The following is a 19,426-nucleotide window of genomic DNA, read 5'->3' as shown; positions in this document are numbered from 1 at the left end:
CCAGTCATATGAATTATCTCACTCAGGCTCTAAAATGCAAAGGTTGATGTAATTGTGGTTATCCATGAGTATTTCTAGAGGTTTTTTTATTCCCTACGCTGCTTGCATTAATGTGCAGGTACCTAAGATATTGTTTAGGTTTTCCCCGTATATTTCCTCATGTCCTTCATCTCTACTATAATGTGCTCTGACCCTAGATTCCAGCCATGTTTTGGACTTACCTGTAGATGTTTGTCTTCTGCTCCTGTTGAATGTAGTTTAAACCCCTTCTTGGTAGATTAGCCAGTCTGTATCCAAAGATATTCCTTTGCCTTCTTGAATAGATGGATCCTCTTTCTGCTTAGCGGTCCTCCTTCTTGGAACATCATCCCATGGTCAGGGAACTCAGAGCACTCCTGGTGACACTGAGATCTGCACAGCTTTGTGTTCATCCCAGGAAATACCTGTTTCTCTCTCTGCCTGGGTCGCTACCCTTGACTAGAAGGATTGATACCACCACCACCGTGCCCCCCTCCCAACCCTCATCCTCATTTCCAGAACCCTATAGTCATGTCTCATTCGCTTAGAGTTCTCTCCCACCACCAGGTGGCTTTCTATCAGGACTGGCTATATTCCATGAAGCCTGAGGTGTTTATGGCTTCTTTTCTCCCACCTTTTGTGGAAGATTCCTCATCTTTCATTGCCAGGATAGCAAACTTTTTTTTTTTTTTTTTAAACTCTATGGAGGGCAGGTTGGAAGCAGCAGTATCCAGCATACGACTTCCTTCATGTGAAGGAGCTGTTTCCTCCTGCCTTGATGGTTCTGCTGCAGTCCTCTCCAGGTGGAGTGCTTCCTCAGGCTTGGAGGTCTCCTTGTGTGTATCGTCAGTCACTTGCACGGATGTTCCTCAGCCTAGCCACCAACACCTTTCGCGCTCTCTCACCTGCTTCCTGAGGGATTCTGCCTGTAAGAAACTCTCACAGTGGATGGTATATCCAGCCTGACTTTCTACGATGGGGACCTGCAGGTCACAATCTTCGTAAATCCACAAAAGGACCTGGGTGGAGTCACCCGGGATTGGGTTCTTTGTCTGCATGCCAGAGCAGTGTTGGCATGGGCAATGTGACCGTTTTAAGCCTTGTCTCCTTCTTAACATGCAGGGGAAGAGTGATGAAGAATAATTCTGGATCAAAGAACAGCAGGCTTCTGGTCCCCACTCCCTCACAATCCCCAAACACACAGTCTCCAATAGACCACACTGTAAACTTTATGCAAGCCAAAAGAAAAAACAAACAGAAACAAACTCACTTATCCCAAGAATTAGCATCCACTTCTTTACCAGGGGATCTCCCTCTGACTCCTCTATTTGCACAGTCATGTAATAGTTTTCTTTAATTTCTAGTCTTAACCCTTTTTTGTATCTGACTCTTCTGAGATATCTGATGAGTCACATATGGGAAGCGTCTGCTTCCAAGGGTGAAAAAAGCGGGTTCTGAAGGCAACAGCCAGAGAGCTGACTGCAGATCTGAGTGGTACCCAGAGTTGAGTCTGATCCCATCCCCTCCTCCCACAGCAGCTGTGTGGGGGAAGAGGAAGTATCACTCTCACCCCCAGTCCCTCCAGGACTAACAGCAGGAGCTTGGTACATGGTAAGAGCCCCCTCCCCAGGCCCTGCCTTTCTTCATCCCCTCCAGTAGCAAAATATCAGTGGAAAACTGATTTCACGGTCTATTATAAAGTTTTCATGGCTGTGTATCTGATATGGCAAGACATACCATGTGCAGTTTGATTTAGATTGATAGTGGGTATTGTGATCCCTTATCTCTGTTTTCAGGACTTAATTGTTAATTTAGTGAAAGCCAAAGAAGTTTTCACTCATGATTTCCTGGTTTCATGTTAATTGACTTCTTTTGTTGAACAAGCTCTAAAATCATGCAGTACACTCATCCCTCGTTAAACGAGTACTTTATTTATAAGTACTCGCTTAAACGAGGGACACATTTACCTATCTTAGCTCACTCTGAGTGAACTCCCCCACACACACTAATACAAGCCTTATTCCCCCCCCACAGCTCCAACCCCCTAGTCTGACCCCCCTCCCCTGCCAGCCCTGCATCCCTAAACCGTGACAGCCAGACCCCCTTACCGGCTCTGCTGCCTGACCCCCATGGGCCCTGCAGCCTGACACGCCCCCCGTCGCCTGTACTCGCTACCTGTAACCACAGCAGTCCCACAGCCTGAGCCGCGCTGGCCCTTCAGCCCCAAACCGCAGCAGTCAGACCCCCCCTTACCAGCCCTCAGTCAGACCCCCCTGCAGCCTGATCTCTCCCCCACCCATCTGGCTCCAAACAGCGGTAGCCTGCACCCTCCCACTCCTAACCCACCACCAGATTTTAACCCTCCCTCCCGCGCACAGCCCCAAACTACCCCCAGCCGTTAACCTTCCCCAACCCAAGGTTCACTCACCTTTCAAAATGAGCATCACCTGCTGCAACTCCTTCCCCAAGTTAGGAGCCCTAGGAACTAATCAGACTTTTACATGTAATTTAATAGGAATTTAGTGTCCCTCTTATGAGTTTCTGCTTACGAGCAGAAAGTTGGGAACCAACTGAGTTCGTATAGCGAAGGAGGATTGTAGGCAATCATACTCTAAATTATCCAATAGGTGGCAGTGATTATCCAGCAAAGGTAAACTAGTAAGTGCTATCTATGAATTCTACCAGTAATTTTTCCCTCTTTTAGGGAGAAGTGAGGGTGAGAGAGGTTTTTTTTTTTTTTTTTTTGGGCTCTTTCTTGGGATATGGGGGAGGGTAGGTTGGTTGTTTAAACACCCAGTTTAGGGATAAGCCTTTTGCTTTGTGTTTCACTGAAAAATAAAAAATGCAAGGAATTTTTGAAGCATTGTTAAGCTGTCAAAAAGGTATAGAGTTGTGTTCAGCTACTCTTGTAAATCATGATTTCTAGACAGGTTAAACACAATTTTTGCATGGTATTTTAAATTGCATGATGTCACTCTTCATTATACATTAATTCCCAGTGGCATGAGGTTTTTTAAATTTTATTTGCCATCTGAACCCAAAATGCTAGAAACTTTTAAAGGAGATATTTTAAATATTATGTCATTGTAAAAAACCGGCTCCAGAATAGTAGCTATTCTTGGGGGTTTTAAAGTGTTAATTAGTATTTTAACAACAGTACAAGTTACAGTGTATTGTATACAAATATATATTGTTTCAGTTGTAACTGAAGCAATGGCAACTTTAGCAGAAATGTAAATAATGCATTTTTGTTGTCTGGTTTATTCATGAAAACTGTTCTTAATGCTATCATAAAAATGCTTTCAACTTATTTGGAAATGACAAATTGGAAAGAAAAATTCTCCTTTGAAAGTTGGTGGCAGCATTTTGTAGAAACTGAGTTTTTAAAAAGATTCAACAGTCATTTTCTCCTGGGTGTATCTTTTTTATCCTTATATAAATCCCAACTGCATTAAATGCCAAACAATTGCATGAGTCTCCAGCATGAAATGTTAATATTTGTCTTTTCCCCTTTCTTTCTACTGTTCATTTTCATCCATGTATTTTTGGTTTGCCATCACTTTTTTTTAAATTATTCATGTTAAATTCATTTGAAAACATCCTAAGCTGTGCAACCTCTACGAGTAGTAACAGCGGATACCTGTCTGTTTCACTATTTAGTCCCTCCTCCTATGTCTCCATCTTCTAAATCTGTGAGTACTCCAAGTGAGGCTGGCAGCCAAGACTCTGGTGATGGTGCTGTTGGACCCAGGTATGGTAATTTTCTCAATATTGTGGAAATACTGTCATATGTTTGCAGGTTGAGAATTGTTTAAAATGAGTTAGTGTTGATAAACTTAACTGGTAAATGTCTGTAAAATTTTAAGATAAACCACATCTCTTGTTCTAAAGCAACGGTTTTTGCACTAGTGATTATGTAAAGCCACTTTGTCGTCATATTCTATAATTATGTTGAAATGTATTTTGTTTAAATACTGACACTGCAAGTAAAGGGTAAAATTAAAACTTGGATTTCATTTGTAACTTTAAGGAAAGCCAGGTATGTGATGTTTCTAATTGACCAATAGTTTAAAATGGGTGGCAGGAAAGAGAATGTTATATCAGAGGGGTCTTTTCACTTCCATATCATGTGCATGTGTCATCAGATGGCAGGTAAATTCTCATATTAATAATTTACTTGGATATTTATTAATTGACAAAAGAGATTGCGGTAGTATGCTACTACCAAATACAGTTAAAGTTACCAATAGGTTTGTATTATGGAATATGTTCTTATTAAAACATAATTATCCTCCTAGAGTTCTTTGTGCTTATCTATGGGTCTTATCCCTTTCTGGAAGTTTAAATTGTTGGTTGTAATGCTTATCGGTACACACATTTGTGTTTTCCACATATTTGTATTGTGGCTGATGCATCATTTTCATATTTTATGTACCTCAACTGTGGCCCATTTTATATATAGTTTTTAAATATTGCTATTCCCACCATTTCCTGGCTGCTCTTTGACACACATACCCTGGAATGCAACTTTTGTATTAATATTTCATTCAATCTGAAATACTAAATGAAAGAGCAATATTTTATTAACTACCACATTTTTAGTAGTACAGTCCAATGAGGCCAGTGAATTATTTGTTGTAATCCAGTGGTTGGTGGTGGGGTTGATTCTCTGCTAACACTTATTAATCTAAAATATTTGAAAATTAAATTCCACCTTGAGTAATATTGAATGGTTAATTGTCCATAAGATATGACATACCTGAAATTTCACATGTACATTTTATGGTGGAATTCATCTCGAACAAATAAAAATAGTATAGTCCTCACCATTGTGTAGTCTGCATTGACAGACCGATGAATTCATGTCACATAAATGTAGAGAAGGTGTGGGTCCTTGAACTATTGAGAGAAAATACCTTGCACTTCTGTAATTTCATCCATTATCTCTAAGTATCCTACCCGAAAGCATTCAGAGCAGTTTACAAGACTTGGAAGTACAGTACAACAGATTTCCCATCTTGCAGATGGGGGAGTTGAGGTGTGGGTAAAGTAATGTGCTGAGGATCAAATAGTGAGTCAGTGGGAGAAGAGGAACAGAACTTTAGAGCATTGGGAGTCAGGAAATTTGACCACCAGACAATATAAAATGCTAAAACATCTGCCTTTATAGCATATTCACTTTTCTTGAGACATAGTGATAATCAAAATTCTTGAATTTGGAAAGTCATTCTGCAGGAATAATTTAGTAGGATTACAGCTAAAATCAGCAGTAAGGACTTGACAAATTTGAGAGGGTCATCAGTGTGGCCAGATTAGTACACATCAACATTCGGCATCTAATTCTCAAAGTTTGATAGTCACCTGAAAATATAAAACTTTATTCATAAACTTTTATCCTTTTTTTCCTCAATGGTTTTTAATCCTTTAGTCTCAACATTCCACATCAGTTGTATGTTGAACAGCAATGTGATCACATGATTACAGTGCTCCTCTCATGCAGCAACTCTTGTTTACAAAGATTGTCTTTCTGGTTAGCTTTCCATCTTGGCTGCATTTTCGCCTCACCTTTCTTATGCTTGCTGGCACACAGCTGCAGTTCTTAATTACCTGATAAAAAGTAAACCACTGTTTTAGGGCTTAGGTCCACTGCTACTGTAATTTTGCCTGACTGCATCACCTGTCCCTTTCACTGGTAAACCTGCTTCTCACCCTCAAGTTGACATGTTTATTGCAGATCTTCTGTCTCTCTTTCCCATTCCCCATGTTTCTCAGGACCATTCAGAATAAAAATTCGTGGCTGTAGGAAAAAAATGAAATATTGTATATTAAAACTTAATAACACATACTACTCTAAGGGAGACTGTAGGTGTATATTGAGGTCTCTGTTAATAATGTACATTTATATCAGATGTTGAGGCTTGAGTTAATATTTATGAAGTATTGGGCAACTGAATAAAGCGTAATCATTAAAGCAGATGGATAAGTCATTCTTTAAGGCATGTTGCGTACTTGGAGAGCAGTACAATGTCACAGTCACCCCAAATAAGAGCTGCACTCTAATATCAGAATGCCATCTTGGCTTCAAAAGAGCACCTCCTTTTTAAAAACAAAATAAAACAAAAATTAAAAATCCAACAAGCTATATAGGACTTGAGTCGCTACAAATAAATATTAAAAGACCTAATATTCCTTATACAAATGAAGAAACTGTAACGAGTGTCAGGGAATGAGTTTGAATGAATGAGCAGCCTCTAAGGGTGTGTCTATACTTATGGGGGTGGAGGGTTGACACTCCACGATCAATCTAGTCAGGATCGATTTTGCCATGTGTGTGAAGATGTGGCAAAATTGATCTCTCTGGGCTTGGCCATCAGCCCTGATCCTCCACTATGATGCATGGAGTAAGGGACATGAGCATGAGCCCTAAGATCCCTTGTCTATACCAGGTAACAAAGTCCATCCTGATACATTGATTTTAACTATGCTAATGGCATGGCTAGAATTACAGCTCTGGTATTGACTTTGATCCCTAGTGTAGACCAGGCCTAAGAAGACAGGTTAAAATTTTGTGAAGAGAATTTCAGAGTTGGAAAGAATAAAAGAGATGGAATAGTTGCTTTTGCAATCAGTGCATCTTTGCAGAGGTCTGGCATGTTTGTATGTGGGAGAGAAAAGGAGAAAGTTACAAGACAACATTATGCTCAAAGCATTTTATTTTGGATGCATTTGCTAGAAATACATAGACATTTTTTCTGTGACTTCAAAAGCTATTATGAGCCTATTTTCAGAGGGTAAAATCAAGCCTTTGCATTCCAAATGAAGCCATTAATTAAAAGTTGGTACCTTTTTTAAACTAAAAAACTTGCTACTAGAAGAACCTGCTCCATAACGAAACATACATAACACTTGGGCTATGTCTGCACTAGCCCCAGAACTTCGAAAGGGGCATGATAATGAATATGCAGTGCCTAAGAATAAGGGGATTTCGAAGTGTGCGGGGTCCTTTCGAAAGGACCCTGTGTAGAGGAGCCATGTGAGACTGAAAGTGGCACTTTCAAAGTGCTGTGGCTGCCAGTATGCTAATGAGATGCTGCATATTCATGGCAACGCCTCATTAGCATCTTTCGATTAGGTTCATTATCATGCCCCTTTTGAAGTTCTGGGGCTAGTGGAGACATAGCCTTAATGTTTTCACCACACGTTATTAAGCTATTGGGAGCTACTTTACAGCTCTGTAGGAACTCTCCAATTACATTTGAAAATAATTTTAGTTTTCCTAAAGGAATTGTATGGGAAAACCTTATTGACCTAGCATGCAAGCATATTTCATGTTCTTTATCTTTCAACTACTGTTATAAAATAACAGTAAAATTCTCTACAGAGGATAGTAGCATACACAGGATTACTAAAAGCAAATGTTTTGCTGGTAATATTTCACATATACTTGTTTGAAATTGCTGCTTTGTGCCTGGTAGAGTTAGAAGTAGACACCAACATTAGATGAAGTAGATTTCTTCCCCTTAACACCCACCAGGCAAGACTAAAATATAAAGTAGGCCCTGTTTCATATAAGTGACCTATATCAGATTCATTCCACTTCTTATTCCTATCATACTGACCATTTTGAAACATTTAATTAATATAAAGCCCTTTGGGTTTTTTTTTTTAGGACACTGAGTATCTTAAATTAGCTTTAAATCGGATGACATATATAAGCCCAAGGCAGTGCTTAACCCATAATTACAGCAGTGTCACATCTTGGAAACTCTAGCAGTTCTGCATCCCAGTGGAAATACGCTTTGTTTCTCTACTAAAAAGTGTTGTGTGTTGACTCATTTCCTTGACCAATATGACAATTTCCTGCACATATTTAATACTTTGAGTGAAATGCAGAACATTAGCAAGCCTGACTTCATATCTCCTAACCAAATTTATATAGCTTTAAAATGAAATTTATATTTTAACAGTTCCTAAGCTGTGTCGAATGGACTCTTACTCATTTGGCTTTCATTTAGCTTATCTTGTCAGCTGTTCTGCTGTGTTTTAATTTCCCGTTTATGAAAGAATTAAATATCTCTAATTGTTCTGAATTATCTTTGTGTTTAATTATTGTACGCTTATTGCATGTGTTATAGCATTGTGTGTTCACTGAGTTTCCACTAACTATGTTACCTTTTTTGTTTCTTTTAATCAGTGAAAACACTGTGAACTTAGAATAGCTGTAACATTTCATAGTGTATACTGCTTCACTAATCTCTGGCCTCTTTTGCTAATGCTGCATGGTTGTTCAACATACGGTTTCAGGACGCTGCATTGGGATACTGATCCATCCGTTCTTCAGCTCCACTCTGATTCCGATCTGGGGTATTTCATAGACTTTTTATATTCCCTCTTTTGTGTATTTATAAATAAATATACAATTATTTATATATTACCTAATATGAGACCTTGTTTTCTGAAAATGAACTTTATTACTCAAAAGGAAACACAAGTTCTGAAAGTGATCAAAGTTCATGTTGTGTCCCTGTGTTTAGTGCAACGGGTCTATAGTGGGCAACTTAATTCTAACTGTGACTGTAAGTTACATTTTCCAGCAATATCTCACGCTTAACATTTTTTATCTACATCCTTTTCTGAGCAAGACAAACTACAAAATGTCATTTTATTGAAATGAAATAAGTACCCATTTACATATACGAAAATGTCTGCCATAAGAAAAGTTAGAAACTGTTTTGTGTCTAATGTGTCATGACATCTCTTATAACTTGAAAGCTTTCTCATTAAGACCTCATCATGGTAAAGAAATGTGATTGCTTTCCAAAAATTAAATAAGAGTGACCCAGTTTGTTAGAATTTTGACTTGACCCTATGTAGCTTTTTATAGTTTTTTTTTTTTTGGTGAGGGAGAAGATGATGGAAAGATTTGATTTTTCACATACAGTACTGCTTTTTAGTGCTGGATTATTGGAATAGCAATTAATGTACATACTGAGGTTTAATAGGAGTTTTTATGCAAAAATTATTCTGTGATGATCTAACTGGTAATATATTGTGTAAACTTGTGTGTGTTGTGAGTCAACCCATTTTATTCATGTCAGTATTGTAAATGAGCTCTTGTTCTCAATTTTTCTTGCTAAATCTTTATTTTAAGTTCTTCAGTATTCCATTCAAAGTATTTATACTACTGTTTGGGAATACATTTACAATTCTTAGTCCTAAATAGTAGGTTTAGGAGAGCAAAGGAAATGGCCAGTATAGTAAAATGGACCAGGAAACAGTCCTTAACTGCAAAATAAACAGTTTTGCAAGCTGTGTAATCTTGGAACCCTAGTCCTGCACATATCTTTCATGTGAGCCAGGAAAACAATGATGTTGCTCATGTGAGTTAGGTTTGTAAGACAGACCTGTTAGCCAGTGAAAAAGAGCCTTATTCTACACTAAGATTTAGCAAGCCTCGAAAAACACTTTGTGTAAAGTTGAGAAATCCAGGTATCCAGAAATCCTTTTTTCCTTCTAGGCTGTGTCTCTATTCCATTCAACTTTTAACAAATAAAATTATCTTATCATATGAACATGCACAACATTTTTCCGCTTATAGCAGTCTTTGGGTTTAAGCTTGGTTTTGGGGAGTTTTTTGATTCTGGAGGTAGAGGATGGTTTGCATGTCACTGCAGGCAATCTGATACTTTATAACTTAGTTGTGATTGTATTAAAAATTTCAGTTCTAATGTCTGTGTTCATTTTCTTTAGACGTGGGCCCATTAAACTTGGGATGGCTAAAATTACACAAGTTGACTTTCCTCCTCGAGAAATTGTTACATACACAAAGGAGACTCAAACACCAGTTGTAACTCAACCAAAAGAAGGTGAGTGTTCACATACTATGTACTTTTTTTGGTTATTGAAATATGTCAAGACTAATCTAGAAAGACAAATAGAGAAAGGTTGCTTCTATGTGACATATCTTACAAAATTCATAGTGCTTCAGAGTTGGATTTGGTCAAGTGTGTCTGATCTGTGGGATGATTGGTAATGTATGTTATGTCTGTAAACATCTTTTCAAAGAATGTCATTCACATGTTGTCATTAATTAAAGTAATCCTATTAAGTGCTGGTATTTTCCTTTCTCATATGCACAGTTTTCTAGAAGGCTTCCTACATTTATTAATAGACTTACTGCTGTTTAAGCAATGTAGACTGTATTCCTTGCATGCTAAGATAACAAAATTAGTTTATTTGAAGTGTATTTATTTTCAAGCCACTTGTGCATGCTGCCATCACTAGCATTTGATAAAAAAGTGCCACTCTCAGAGACTTTTTGCCCCTAGAAATTAAATTTTATGTATATGAAATAGACTTCCCTTAAATCATTGATAAGAAGAGGACTTGCATATGCTAATCATGTATTTGACTTTTAGTTTATGGCACAAACTGGGAACAGTTGCAAATTTTTAACTTTTCAGGTGTAACTTGAAGTTTTTACAAGAAAGATAAAAGCAGTCAAGTAGAACTTTAAAGACTAACAAAATAATTTATTTGACTGCCTTTTTGTTTTGATAGTATGTAGACTAGCACGGCTTTCTCTCTGTTACTTTGCAGGAAAGGCTTATTTAAAAAAAAATAATTGTGTTAATTCACTTGCTGTTAGTCTTTAGAAACCTGGGAATTAAATCACAATGACAATATTTTATCTTTGCCTAAAATCTAATGTACATCAAAAAAACACTGAATTATTCAGTGTGACTGCCAGCCTGATTTCTGAGCAAGTTCACAATGAGAATGTAAATTGAGGGACTAGAGTTTGAACTTCAGTTTTGTCCTTCTAGTTTTGCTGGGGTTTGTGTGCAATTTTCTGGCATCTTAAAGAAGTGTAGATAAAAGCTATGGTCAATGTTTATTCTAACTTCTATTTTACAGGATTTAGTTCTGAAATCTTCATTTAAGAAGTGTGTTGTCTGAATATTGATGCTGAATTTATAGCACTCTAGCTTGCATCAATACATTACCACTTGTTAAACATTGACAGTGGATTATGGTGAAGCTGCATGTATTAGAAGCAAACCTGCATAGAAGAGAAATGAGGAAAAAGCAAGTCACTGCTGTCTCTGTCTTGAAAGAGAATTCTTCCTTCTTTTTCCCCCTTTTCACCATTAGTATATTATCTAAACACCTAATAAAGTAGGTGTCAGAACTTTATTAGTTGATAAACTCGACTGGAAGAGTATGTTTCTATATTTAAGTTATTTCCCCACAAAAATAGATCTAGTGTTTTGAGATTTCAAATTATTTTATTTACGTGGCAAACTGAAATACGCACTAACATTTGAATGAAAAATATTTATCAAATATTCAGTATCTTACCTACAGTTTATAGGCAAAAATGATTATCTTGTGAAGGTTTTCTACACTTCCATGTGTGAGGAGTTTTAAAAATACTTTCTAGTTCAGAAGCTTTTCTGTAGTATTTTCCGTTTTTGTTTTGTGGTTTTAATTTGGAGTACTGGCCAAAATAGAAGCTGAACAGCCCATGCAATGATACATCAGTAGTGACATCAGAGGAGTCATATTGCTGTTCAGGAACTCACCAATTCATTAAAAAAGCTGATTTCCACTTTATTTAAGAGATCTTCCCAGTTCTGTCTGAGAGCTTGTAGCAACAAGAGCTATATATGAAGCTGTTCATTCATATTCTACGTGTATTGTGTTGGGTTTGGTGTCTGCTGTCCATATTTCAAATCCTCCCTCCTCTGCTGTCCTGGCAACATGTAATTCACTGTTTTGGTATGGTCACACCTAGGTGGTGTATCAATTTTTTTTAGTGATAGAACAATTTTTCCTTAAAGAATCGAGGCGTTTATTGCAGAAATTGTGCATAGTTAACTTTTTTGAGGGTACAGAAACTAAGTCGTGTAAGGGTAGAAGTCTCAATGAACAGATCAGATTTAGCCTGTGCATTGCATTCTTTGTCCACCTATTTTATGAATAATCCTAATAAGATGTTTTGAGTGGTAAGTAATGCCCATATTTTATAGATGCGGGAACTGAGTCATAGACTGAATTTTTCTTTTTTCTCTTGCTTCCAAAGCTGTGCCGCTTGGATTAGAATTCATCATTTTCTGGTTAGCCAAACTCCAACAAGTTTTAGTATTATGGGGTCATTCGTGTGCAATTTTATTTTAGAAATTTGGGTGGGGAGGGGTGTTTTAAATTAACTTAAATGACAAAAGGGGAAATTGATATATTGGATTTTTACAGTAAAATATGAAAATCCACCTTAAATCCTGTAAAGTACATTTTTGGAGCGTTAAAGAAGGCTGACACTCAAATTCTATACTCTCATTAACGCTCCTGAAAATAATCACTTCTTTGCCTTGGAAGTTCTTTGTAGCATAGCCCCTTAATGCTGTGCCTTCCATCCATTTGTGTATCCAGATGACTGAACGAGACAGTGTGAGGAACATGCACTGCAAGTGCATCTGGTTTATATTTATCAGCTTTCTACTATAGTCTAGAAAAAGGCAATTCAGGTTTTCAGAAATTTAAACTTGAAACACTTTAATGGACGATTGCTATCTAGAAATGTAATGAATGTAAAACTGATTTGAAAATGGTTTCAAGTACTACAGTTACCCCTTAATTCCTCTGCATGTTTTGGTGGTTTTATAATCACGCTTTCCTATTTTTACGAACATTTTTTTCTTTCCTATTGCTATGTTTTCCATACAAATGGGAAACTATATGCAAAGTAAACAAATGGAAGACTTTTTCTGTAACCTTTCAGTACTACTAACTTTGTTATATATAACAGTGGACAAGAGCATGTTATAATTGACAGTATTCTTTCATGGGTGTATGGTGACAGAAATAACTTCTGTATTGGAAACCTTCTACATAAGGGTCCCTTCCACACAATTTTGGGAAAGTCCATATTATTGGAAAACAGCATATCCCAATGAAATAACTAAAGATTGAATGTGAGTTTCTTGGTTGTTCTGTTATTTCCGCTGTGGCATGCAGTGTTACAGCTGTGCTGGTCTGGGATACTAGAAGCACAAAGTGGGCAAGACGATGTCTGGTATTGTCCCAACTTCAGTTGGTGAGAGTGATGAACTTCAAGCTTATACAGAGTTCTTCCCTGGGTCTATGTCAGCTTGAAATCTCATCTTTTGTACCAACAGAAGTTGATCCAATACAAGGTATTACCTCACCTATCTTCTCTCATTATTTCTGGACAGCTACTGGCTAGTGGAATACAATCTCAGAGAGTAGACCACAGTCCCAAGGAAAAAAAAAAAACGACATTTTGTTTTAATCTAACTAGGCAGTCTTACCTACGTACTGTAATAACCCATGTAGCGCTGTCAAAAAACAAGTGAGCTACCAAGTTCTCATTCTTTCTTCCTTTTAGTGTCTCTTGCACGCTCCTCCCACCTCCTCCCCTCTTTCATATAGTCTCTGGAAGGTGGAGAGTTAGCGATAGGGGCTGTGTGCTGAAGTGCTTTACTTACAATGCCTGCTGTGAATGAAATTGCCTGGGATTGCATGCTTCTTGTTAGTTTTACTTTCAGATATGCTGCAGTTAAAGAGCTTTAGTTCAGGAGTGAGACTGTGAACTCTGGTGATTACCAGAACCCTCCCTGGGTTCAGATAAGCTGGGCTGGATCGGGGCAGACATATTTAAATGTTCCTTAGAGCCCATTTACTTGAGAACCAGTGCTTTAATTGTATTTATACATCTAGGGATATTGTGTATATGCATCTCTCAAAAGTGGCTGGGCATGTGACTTAAGGAGGTAACAAATTCATTTTGAAGCCTAATGTGTTTTTCTTATGTAACCTCTTTCCAAATACTGGAAAAGTCTCGATTTAATGAACTAATGGGGGAGGGGGGTGTCCGTTATTCCTGAAAGCCTGTTAAATGAGGGTTTACTGCCTACCCCCTCCCACTCCCCCCCAAAAAAGCCTCGCTGCCACTGGATCTGGAACAGCCAGAGCCCACGGCAGGACTGTAGCTTTTGGACCATGGCTGGAGGCGCCACTGGAGCTGCCACAGGCTCCTCTCACTGAGGAGGGGTGTGTATGCGAGTGCGATGTGCCTGCCTACGCACCCAACCCCTGGCGAGAAGAATGTGTGGAGGCTCCGGTGAAGGAGGCAGTGGTTCCTCCAGGTCACAGTGGTGATAAGTCCCTTCACATTTGTGGGGTGTCGGTGGGGGGGGGGGTGTGGCTAGGATTTTACGGACCCCAGCAGACTTCAGAAACAACAGGATTGTTCATTGTGCCTAGAGTCTGCTAAATCGGGGTCCATAAAATTGTGTGTTTACTGTATATCTTTAATAAATTAACTGGGAATTACATTCCCACCTCTTCAGTATGGGGTCTCTAAATAATACAACAGAATGAAATTGCCACAGAAAATTCAGATCTTGAAATGTTGAATGTTATGGTCATGTGATTTTCTGGCTAAAATATTTAAGGATACAGGCAAATATGTACTCCTAATTTGTGAAAATGCAGTGCCTTTAGTTCATGTATACCAATTCAATTACATATTTAATTTCTAGGCAGTATTTAGTGATGGAATTATAGTTCTTGTTGTATAAACCTAAGTGGTAAGACTCTAAGAAACATACTTGAAGCTTGTTGTGTTCCACAGTAGTTTAACATGATTATTACATAGAACTATCGATATACTGTTTATAGGAAACCACAATGATGAATTTGTGTACAGTAGACCCCCGAACTACATGTAGGTTTTGTTCTTGGGCAACTATGTCTAACTCAAATTTTATGCAAGTTACTGTACTGGTCAGTTTCCTGGTCCCCAAGATTGGCAGGGAGCTGGGAGCCAGGCAACTGCCTGGATCCCAAGCCCCCACCACTCCCAGGGACCAGGAAACTAACCAGCACAGTGCTGGTCAGTTTCCCAGCTCTGCAAGTGGAGGGGAGCTGAGAGCCAAGAGGCCTCCTGGTTCCCAGCTCTCCACCACTCTCTGGAGCCAGGAAGCTAACCAGTGATGCTGTGCTGGTCAGTTTCCTGGCTCCTCTCTACTCACTATTTTGACTCATGTTAATGTAAGGGATGCAGAAGTCAAAAGCGTGTATGTTGGGGGTCTGCTGTATTGGAATTGCCATAATCCGTATACTCAGTCTTGTATGAGAAGATCTGACTGTATAGTGATGGCAGAGTCACCTCACAGGTTATATTGCAACTGAATATTCATTTATAAGACTCTCTTGCAGTGCCCTCAAAAATCTACAGTTCAAAATTAGAAAGTTAGGTCCAGACTTGAGGTCATTTTTTTTCTTTTCCCCACAAAATGTTTGTGGAATCATAAAAAGCGTAGTTTTAAATGTTTTTGGCACTGCATTTAATGTTTTTTGTTTTTACTTTCTCCTAAACCCTTTGCCATGGTATATTTCCCACTCCCCTCACCCCCCCCCCAAAAAAAAAAAAAAAAAGTAGTAATAGGAAGCTTTACTCATCTCCCACAGCTCTTGCCTAGGTGCTTCACAAGGAAAGGTTGTGAAGGTCAAAACAGTTACCATTCAGCCTTACTCTCTCTACTTGTCTGTGCTCTATATATACAGTGTGGTGTCTATTTTTTTTTTTTTTTAGTTGCCAGTATTTTACAGTGTTTTGGTGAGTGGGCCTTGTTTGTACATAAGTTGAATTTGCATACCTTTAGTGTGGGTCACTTACCGTTACGGGTCCTTTTCCTGTTGCTGAAGTCTAGTTTCTCAACATTAAGTACTGAAACTGTGAAAGTTGATCAAAGTGTGAAAGTTGCTGTGTAGAGTAAATTCAAGAAATGCTGAAGCGTAAGCAGAATATAGAACAGTTCTATAAAAGAAGCTTACTAAATCTTAAGGTCACCCCAATCACTTGAAGATTTTGTGGGTCTATAAAGTATTCATAATCTTTGTGCAGGCCCGCCTGAACAGGGAGTGTGGGCGTTGCACCAGGGCCTAGAGAGTCAAAGGGGCCATGGATCTCCTTGCTGCTACAGCAGCCAGAGCCTTGACTCACTTTGAATCGCTCCTGAAGCGCTGTTCGACACTGCTCTGAGGGCTTGGAGGGGAAAGGGGTGGGGGGTGACAATGCTAAGGGTTTACTGCCCGAGAGCCGACCTTTCTGCCTGAGAACTTACCCTGGGGCCTGAGGTGGCTGTTGGATCTGCTGTCTTTGTGTAGAGAGTATAGTCTAGAAGTAATAAGCAAAAATCAAATGTATCTGGTTACAGACAGAAGAGAACATAGCACCTAACATAGCTACCATACCTAACGTAGGGAGAACATACCTAATAAAACATGATGCCTGATCCATGGCTGGAGTCCTTAGTGCTATGGTAGTATAAATAATAGATAACCACTGGGGATAGGCACCCAGACATCAGCAGACGGCCTTAATGCTCTTGTTGTTTGCCAAATCTGAATCTTTGGCTCTAGGGTGGTCTTCCCGTGGTGGCCAAAAAATAAAAAGATTTCTTTTGACTTGCATCATAAAGCCAGGATTAAAGTATCTTTTTTTTTTTTTTGTAAAAGACAGTTAAAAAGCACATTAGGCTATTTCAGTGATCCACATTTTCTTTCATGTTTGTGGACTGTTTCTTTAGACAGATTTTTTCCTTTTATGGGCAATCGCCCAGTGCTAATCCCACACCTCAGCAGCAACTATATTGATTACCTACAGTAGTATTAGACTGACATAAAAGAGATGAGATAAAAATAAATTTGTTCCAGTGCAATAAATATGCTGTCTTAGTAACATTCTCTCCTAATTTTGTTTTATTGTTGCCATTCCATTATGTAGAGCATTACATTTATTCATTTATTTTGTAGTAAATCTTCTCGTGTTGCCCATAGTTGTCACGGCATGGTGCTAATCTCTCCAGGTCATTTTATAGTTTAGGGCTGTCCTCTTACCTGCTACCCATCAATTTTTCTGATGTCAGCAAGTTTTCACATAAAAGAATTTTAATACCAGGAACACATGACAGAGGCTTGTTATGATTCTTGTGTAACCCGAATAGGCATCCAAGGGATTTCTCCTGGAAGACTGGCTCGTTAACAGTGGAAGCTTTCTGGGGTAGTCGGACCACCTCTTGTTTTAAATGCCCCATTGCACCTTTGTCATGGAAATATTAATGGATCAGGGTTTGAGAAATATTGATTTTATTTTTTTTTTTGTTAGCTGGAAGATGAGATGTGGCTTGTTTGTTGTTAAATGTTTAAATTTTGTGTGTCTGTACCTGGACCCCATGTAACTGGCATGAAACAAATACTAAGTACAGTAGAACCTCGAATTACAAATGGACCAGTCAAGCATCACCTCATTTAAAACTAGAAGTGCACAGTCAGCAGCATAGAGGTTTAAAAAAAAAAAAAGGAGGCGGGGAATTTCAGTATTCTACTGTTAGATGTAAACTATTAAAAAAAAATAAAAAGTTTAAAAAGAGAAAGTTTTGACAAGATAAGGAGATGGTTTCATTTAAATTAAGATGGTTAAAAGCAGTATTTTGCTTCTGTATAGCAAGGTTTCAAAACTGTACAGACAAACTTTTGAGAACAATATTTTATTCCAAGTTACAACAACCTCCACTCCCAAGGTGTTTGCAGTTCTGAGGTTCTACTGTACTCCATCATCACCTTTCTTGTAACATCTTTCTTTCAAATTACTCAGTGACTGCCCTACACTCAAAACAGTGGGGGCCAGGACTGCCAGAAGAAGGTAATGATGCTTTGCAGCAGGCAGGATGAGGGAAGCAATGTTAGAAACTGCTGCAAAAAAGGGGGTGGTGAAATGTGGTAGCCCAATGTGCTGAAAAGTACCGGATATGGACTAAGATCTGTGGTAAGATAATCTTTGCTCTTGAAATGTAAAAGCAGAAGGCTTCCTGGGTACAAGCCTTAGCTTGGGAAACTGCTTTCTCCAAGCAGGATGCAGAACAGCAGCCACCCTGCCTCCTCTTGAGGTGTGAGATGGGTTTGAACTTGCTGTGGGCATTGTACTAGTTACTCCTTTTCAGGGGAAGTGGGAAGGAATATTGGCTTTGTTGGGGTGTAGGGTTTCTTTTTTTTTTTTTTTTTGCCTTCCCCGCAGCATGTGTCAAGGCAGACCTACTATGGTGAAAACGAAAGGTGTGGTAGGCCATATGTCACAACTTATTAGTTGAGCTTGGGGCAGATGTCCACAGCAGGTACTCCAGGGGGAAGGCATCCAGTGACCAGAAAAAGTCTGGTAAAGAACTTAAAAGGGAGGTGCTGGTTAGAGGAACAGAATGGTGTGGGGTTTGGAGGACCTTTGGTTGTAATGACAAGGAGCCAGCCCTTCTTTCTTATAGCCTATCTTCCTGGGGATGGTGGATGGCAAGGTCCTGGCAATGGATTTGCTGGAGGGACTTGGATGGAAAAAGAGCAGGAGCTAATGGAAGTTCCACAAATAATTACAGAATAAAGAGTGTGCTAGCAGCACTGTATACTATTATCTACTAGGTAGCCCCAGACAGCTCATAATTAAGTTGCAGTCTGATTAAATCAATATCACATATCTCCTGTCCTTTTGGTATAGCTAGACAACTGGCACTTCATATTCTAGTATTGGTTTCTAGTTACAAGCGAATTTACAGCATTGCCTTTCATTCTATCTTTCCAGAATACATAACAAGTTTGATGTTAACATAAAGTAAAAACTTGCCCTGCGTTCAAAAAGTAAATGGGGAAAGTAGCTTGTTGCATAGATGGGTCACTTTCTGAGGTGAAATGTGCATAAAAGCCGGGAACCTCTTAATTTACAATTTGATTATAAATTTGCTGTATTTGCATTCCCTGTACAGTGAAATGCATATATGCAAATTATATCAAATTATTTCTGTTAACTAAAAACGCTATTATGGAAGGAAATGGGAAGAGAGGCATCAGACACCAACATGCACTGAGCCCACAGTTATTGATAATGATGATGAAAAACACTATTGCTCAAAGAGAACCTGCTGCAGAAGGTTATAAAATGGAGGCTACAACTATTTGGGTATATTTGCAGAATAAACGATGAATGAAGAATCAAGACCCTTGTATTTGACATAATGGACAGTTTGAATAGGAGAGGCAGACCCCACAGAGAATGGATAGATGATATAGTAGATTGGTGCAGAGCTAGTCTATACACACTAAGCCACTCTGCACTGGACAGGGAATGATGGAACGCAAAAGTGAGAGAGGCATCAGACACCAACGGGCGCTGAGCCCACGGAGGATGATGATGATGATGCATAGCTGCATACTGAGGATTTGTAATCTGTCATTGGTGCCTTTAACTTCATTATTGGTTTAAAAGAAATCTTGTCTGATGAAAATTTTACTTGGTTAAGACTGATTCTTTTAACTCAGGTTTTCACTGTATTTAACA

At 38.7% G+C, this 19,426-nt stretch overlaps 1 protein-coding gene across 1 annotated transcript in view; it reads left to right on the top strand.

Annotated features, from left to right (window-relative positions):
• DYNC1I2 (dynein cytoplasmic 1 intermediate chain 2) overlaps positions 1-19,426 on the top strand; it is a 47,293-nt gene that overhangs the window by 9,888 nt on the left and 17,979 nt on the right. Inside the window, exons 4-5 of the mRNA XM_075001078.1 lie at positions 3,679-3,769; positions 9,769-9,884. Coding sequence (XP_074857179.1) covers positions 3,679-3,769; positions 9,769-9,884 — 207 coding nt within the window. The remainder of the gene's footprint in view (positions 1-3,678; positions 3,770-9,768; positions 9,885-19,426) is intronic.

The sequence above is a fragment of the Carettochelys insculpta genome, chromosome 8 (genome assembly GCF_033958435.1).
Source record: "Carettochelys insculpta isolate YL-2023 chromosome 8, ASM3395843v1, whole genome shotgun sequence".
Lineage (NCBI taxonomy): Eukaryota > Metazoa > Chordata > Testudines > Carettochelyidae > Carettochelys > Carettochelys insculpta.
Note: the sequence above shows the minus strand (reverse complement) of the source record. Positions and strands in the feature narration are given on the sequence as shown.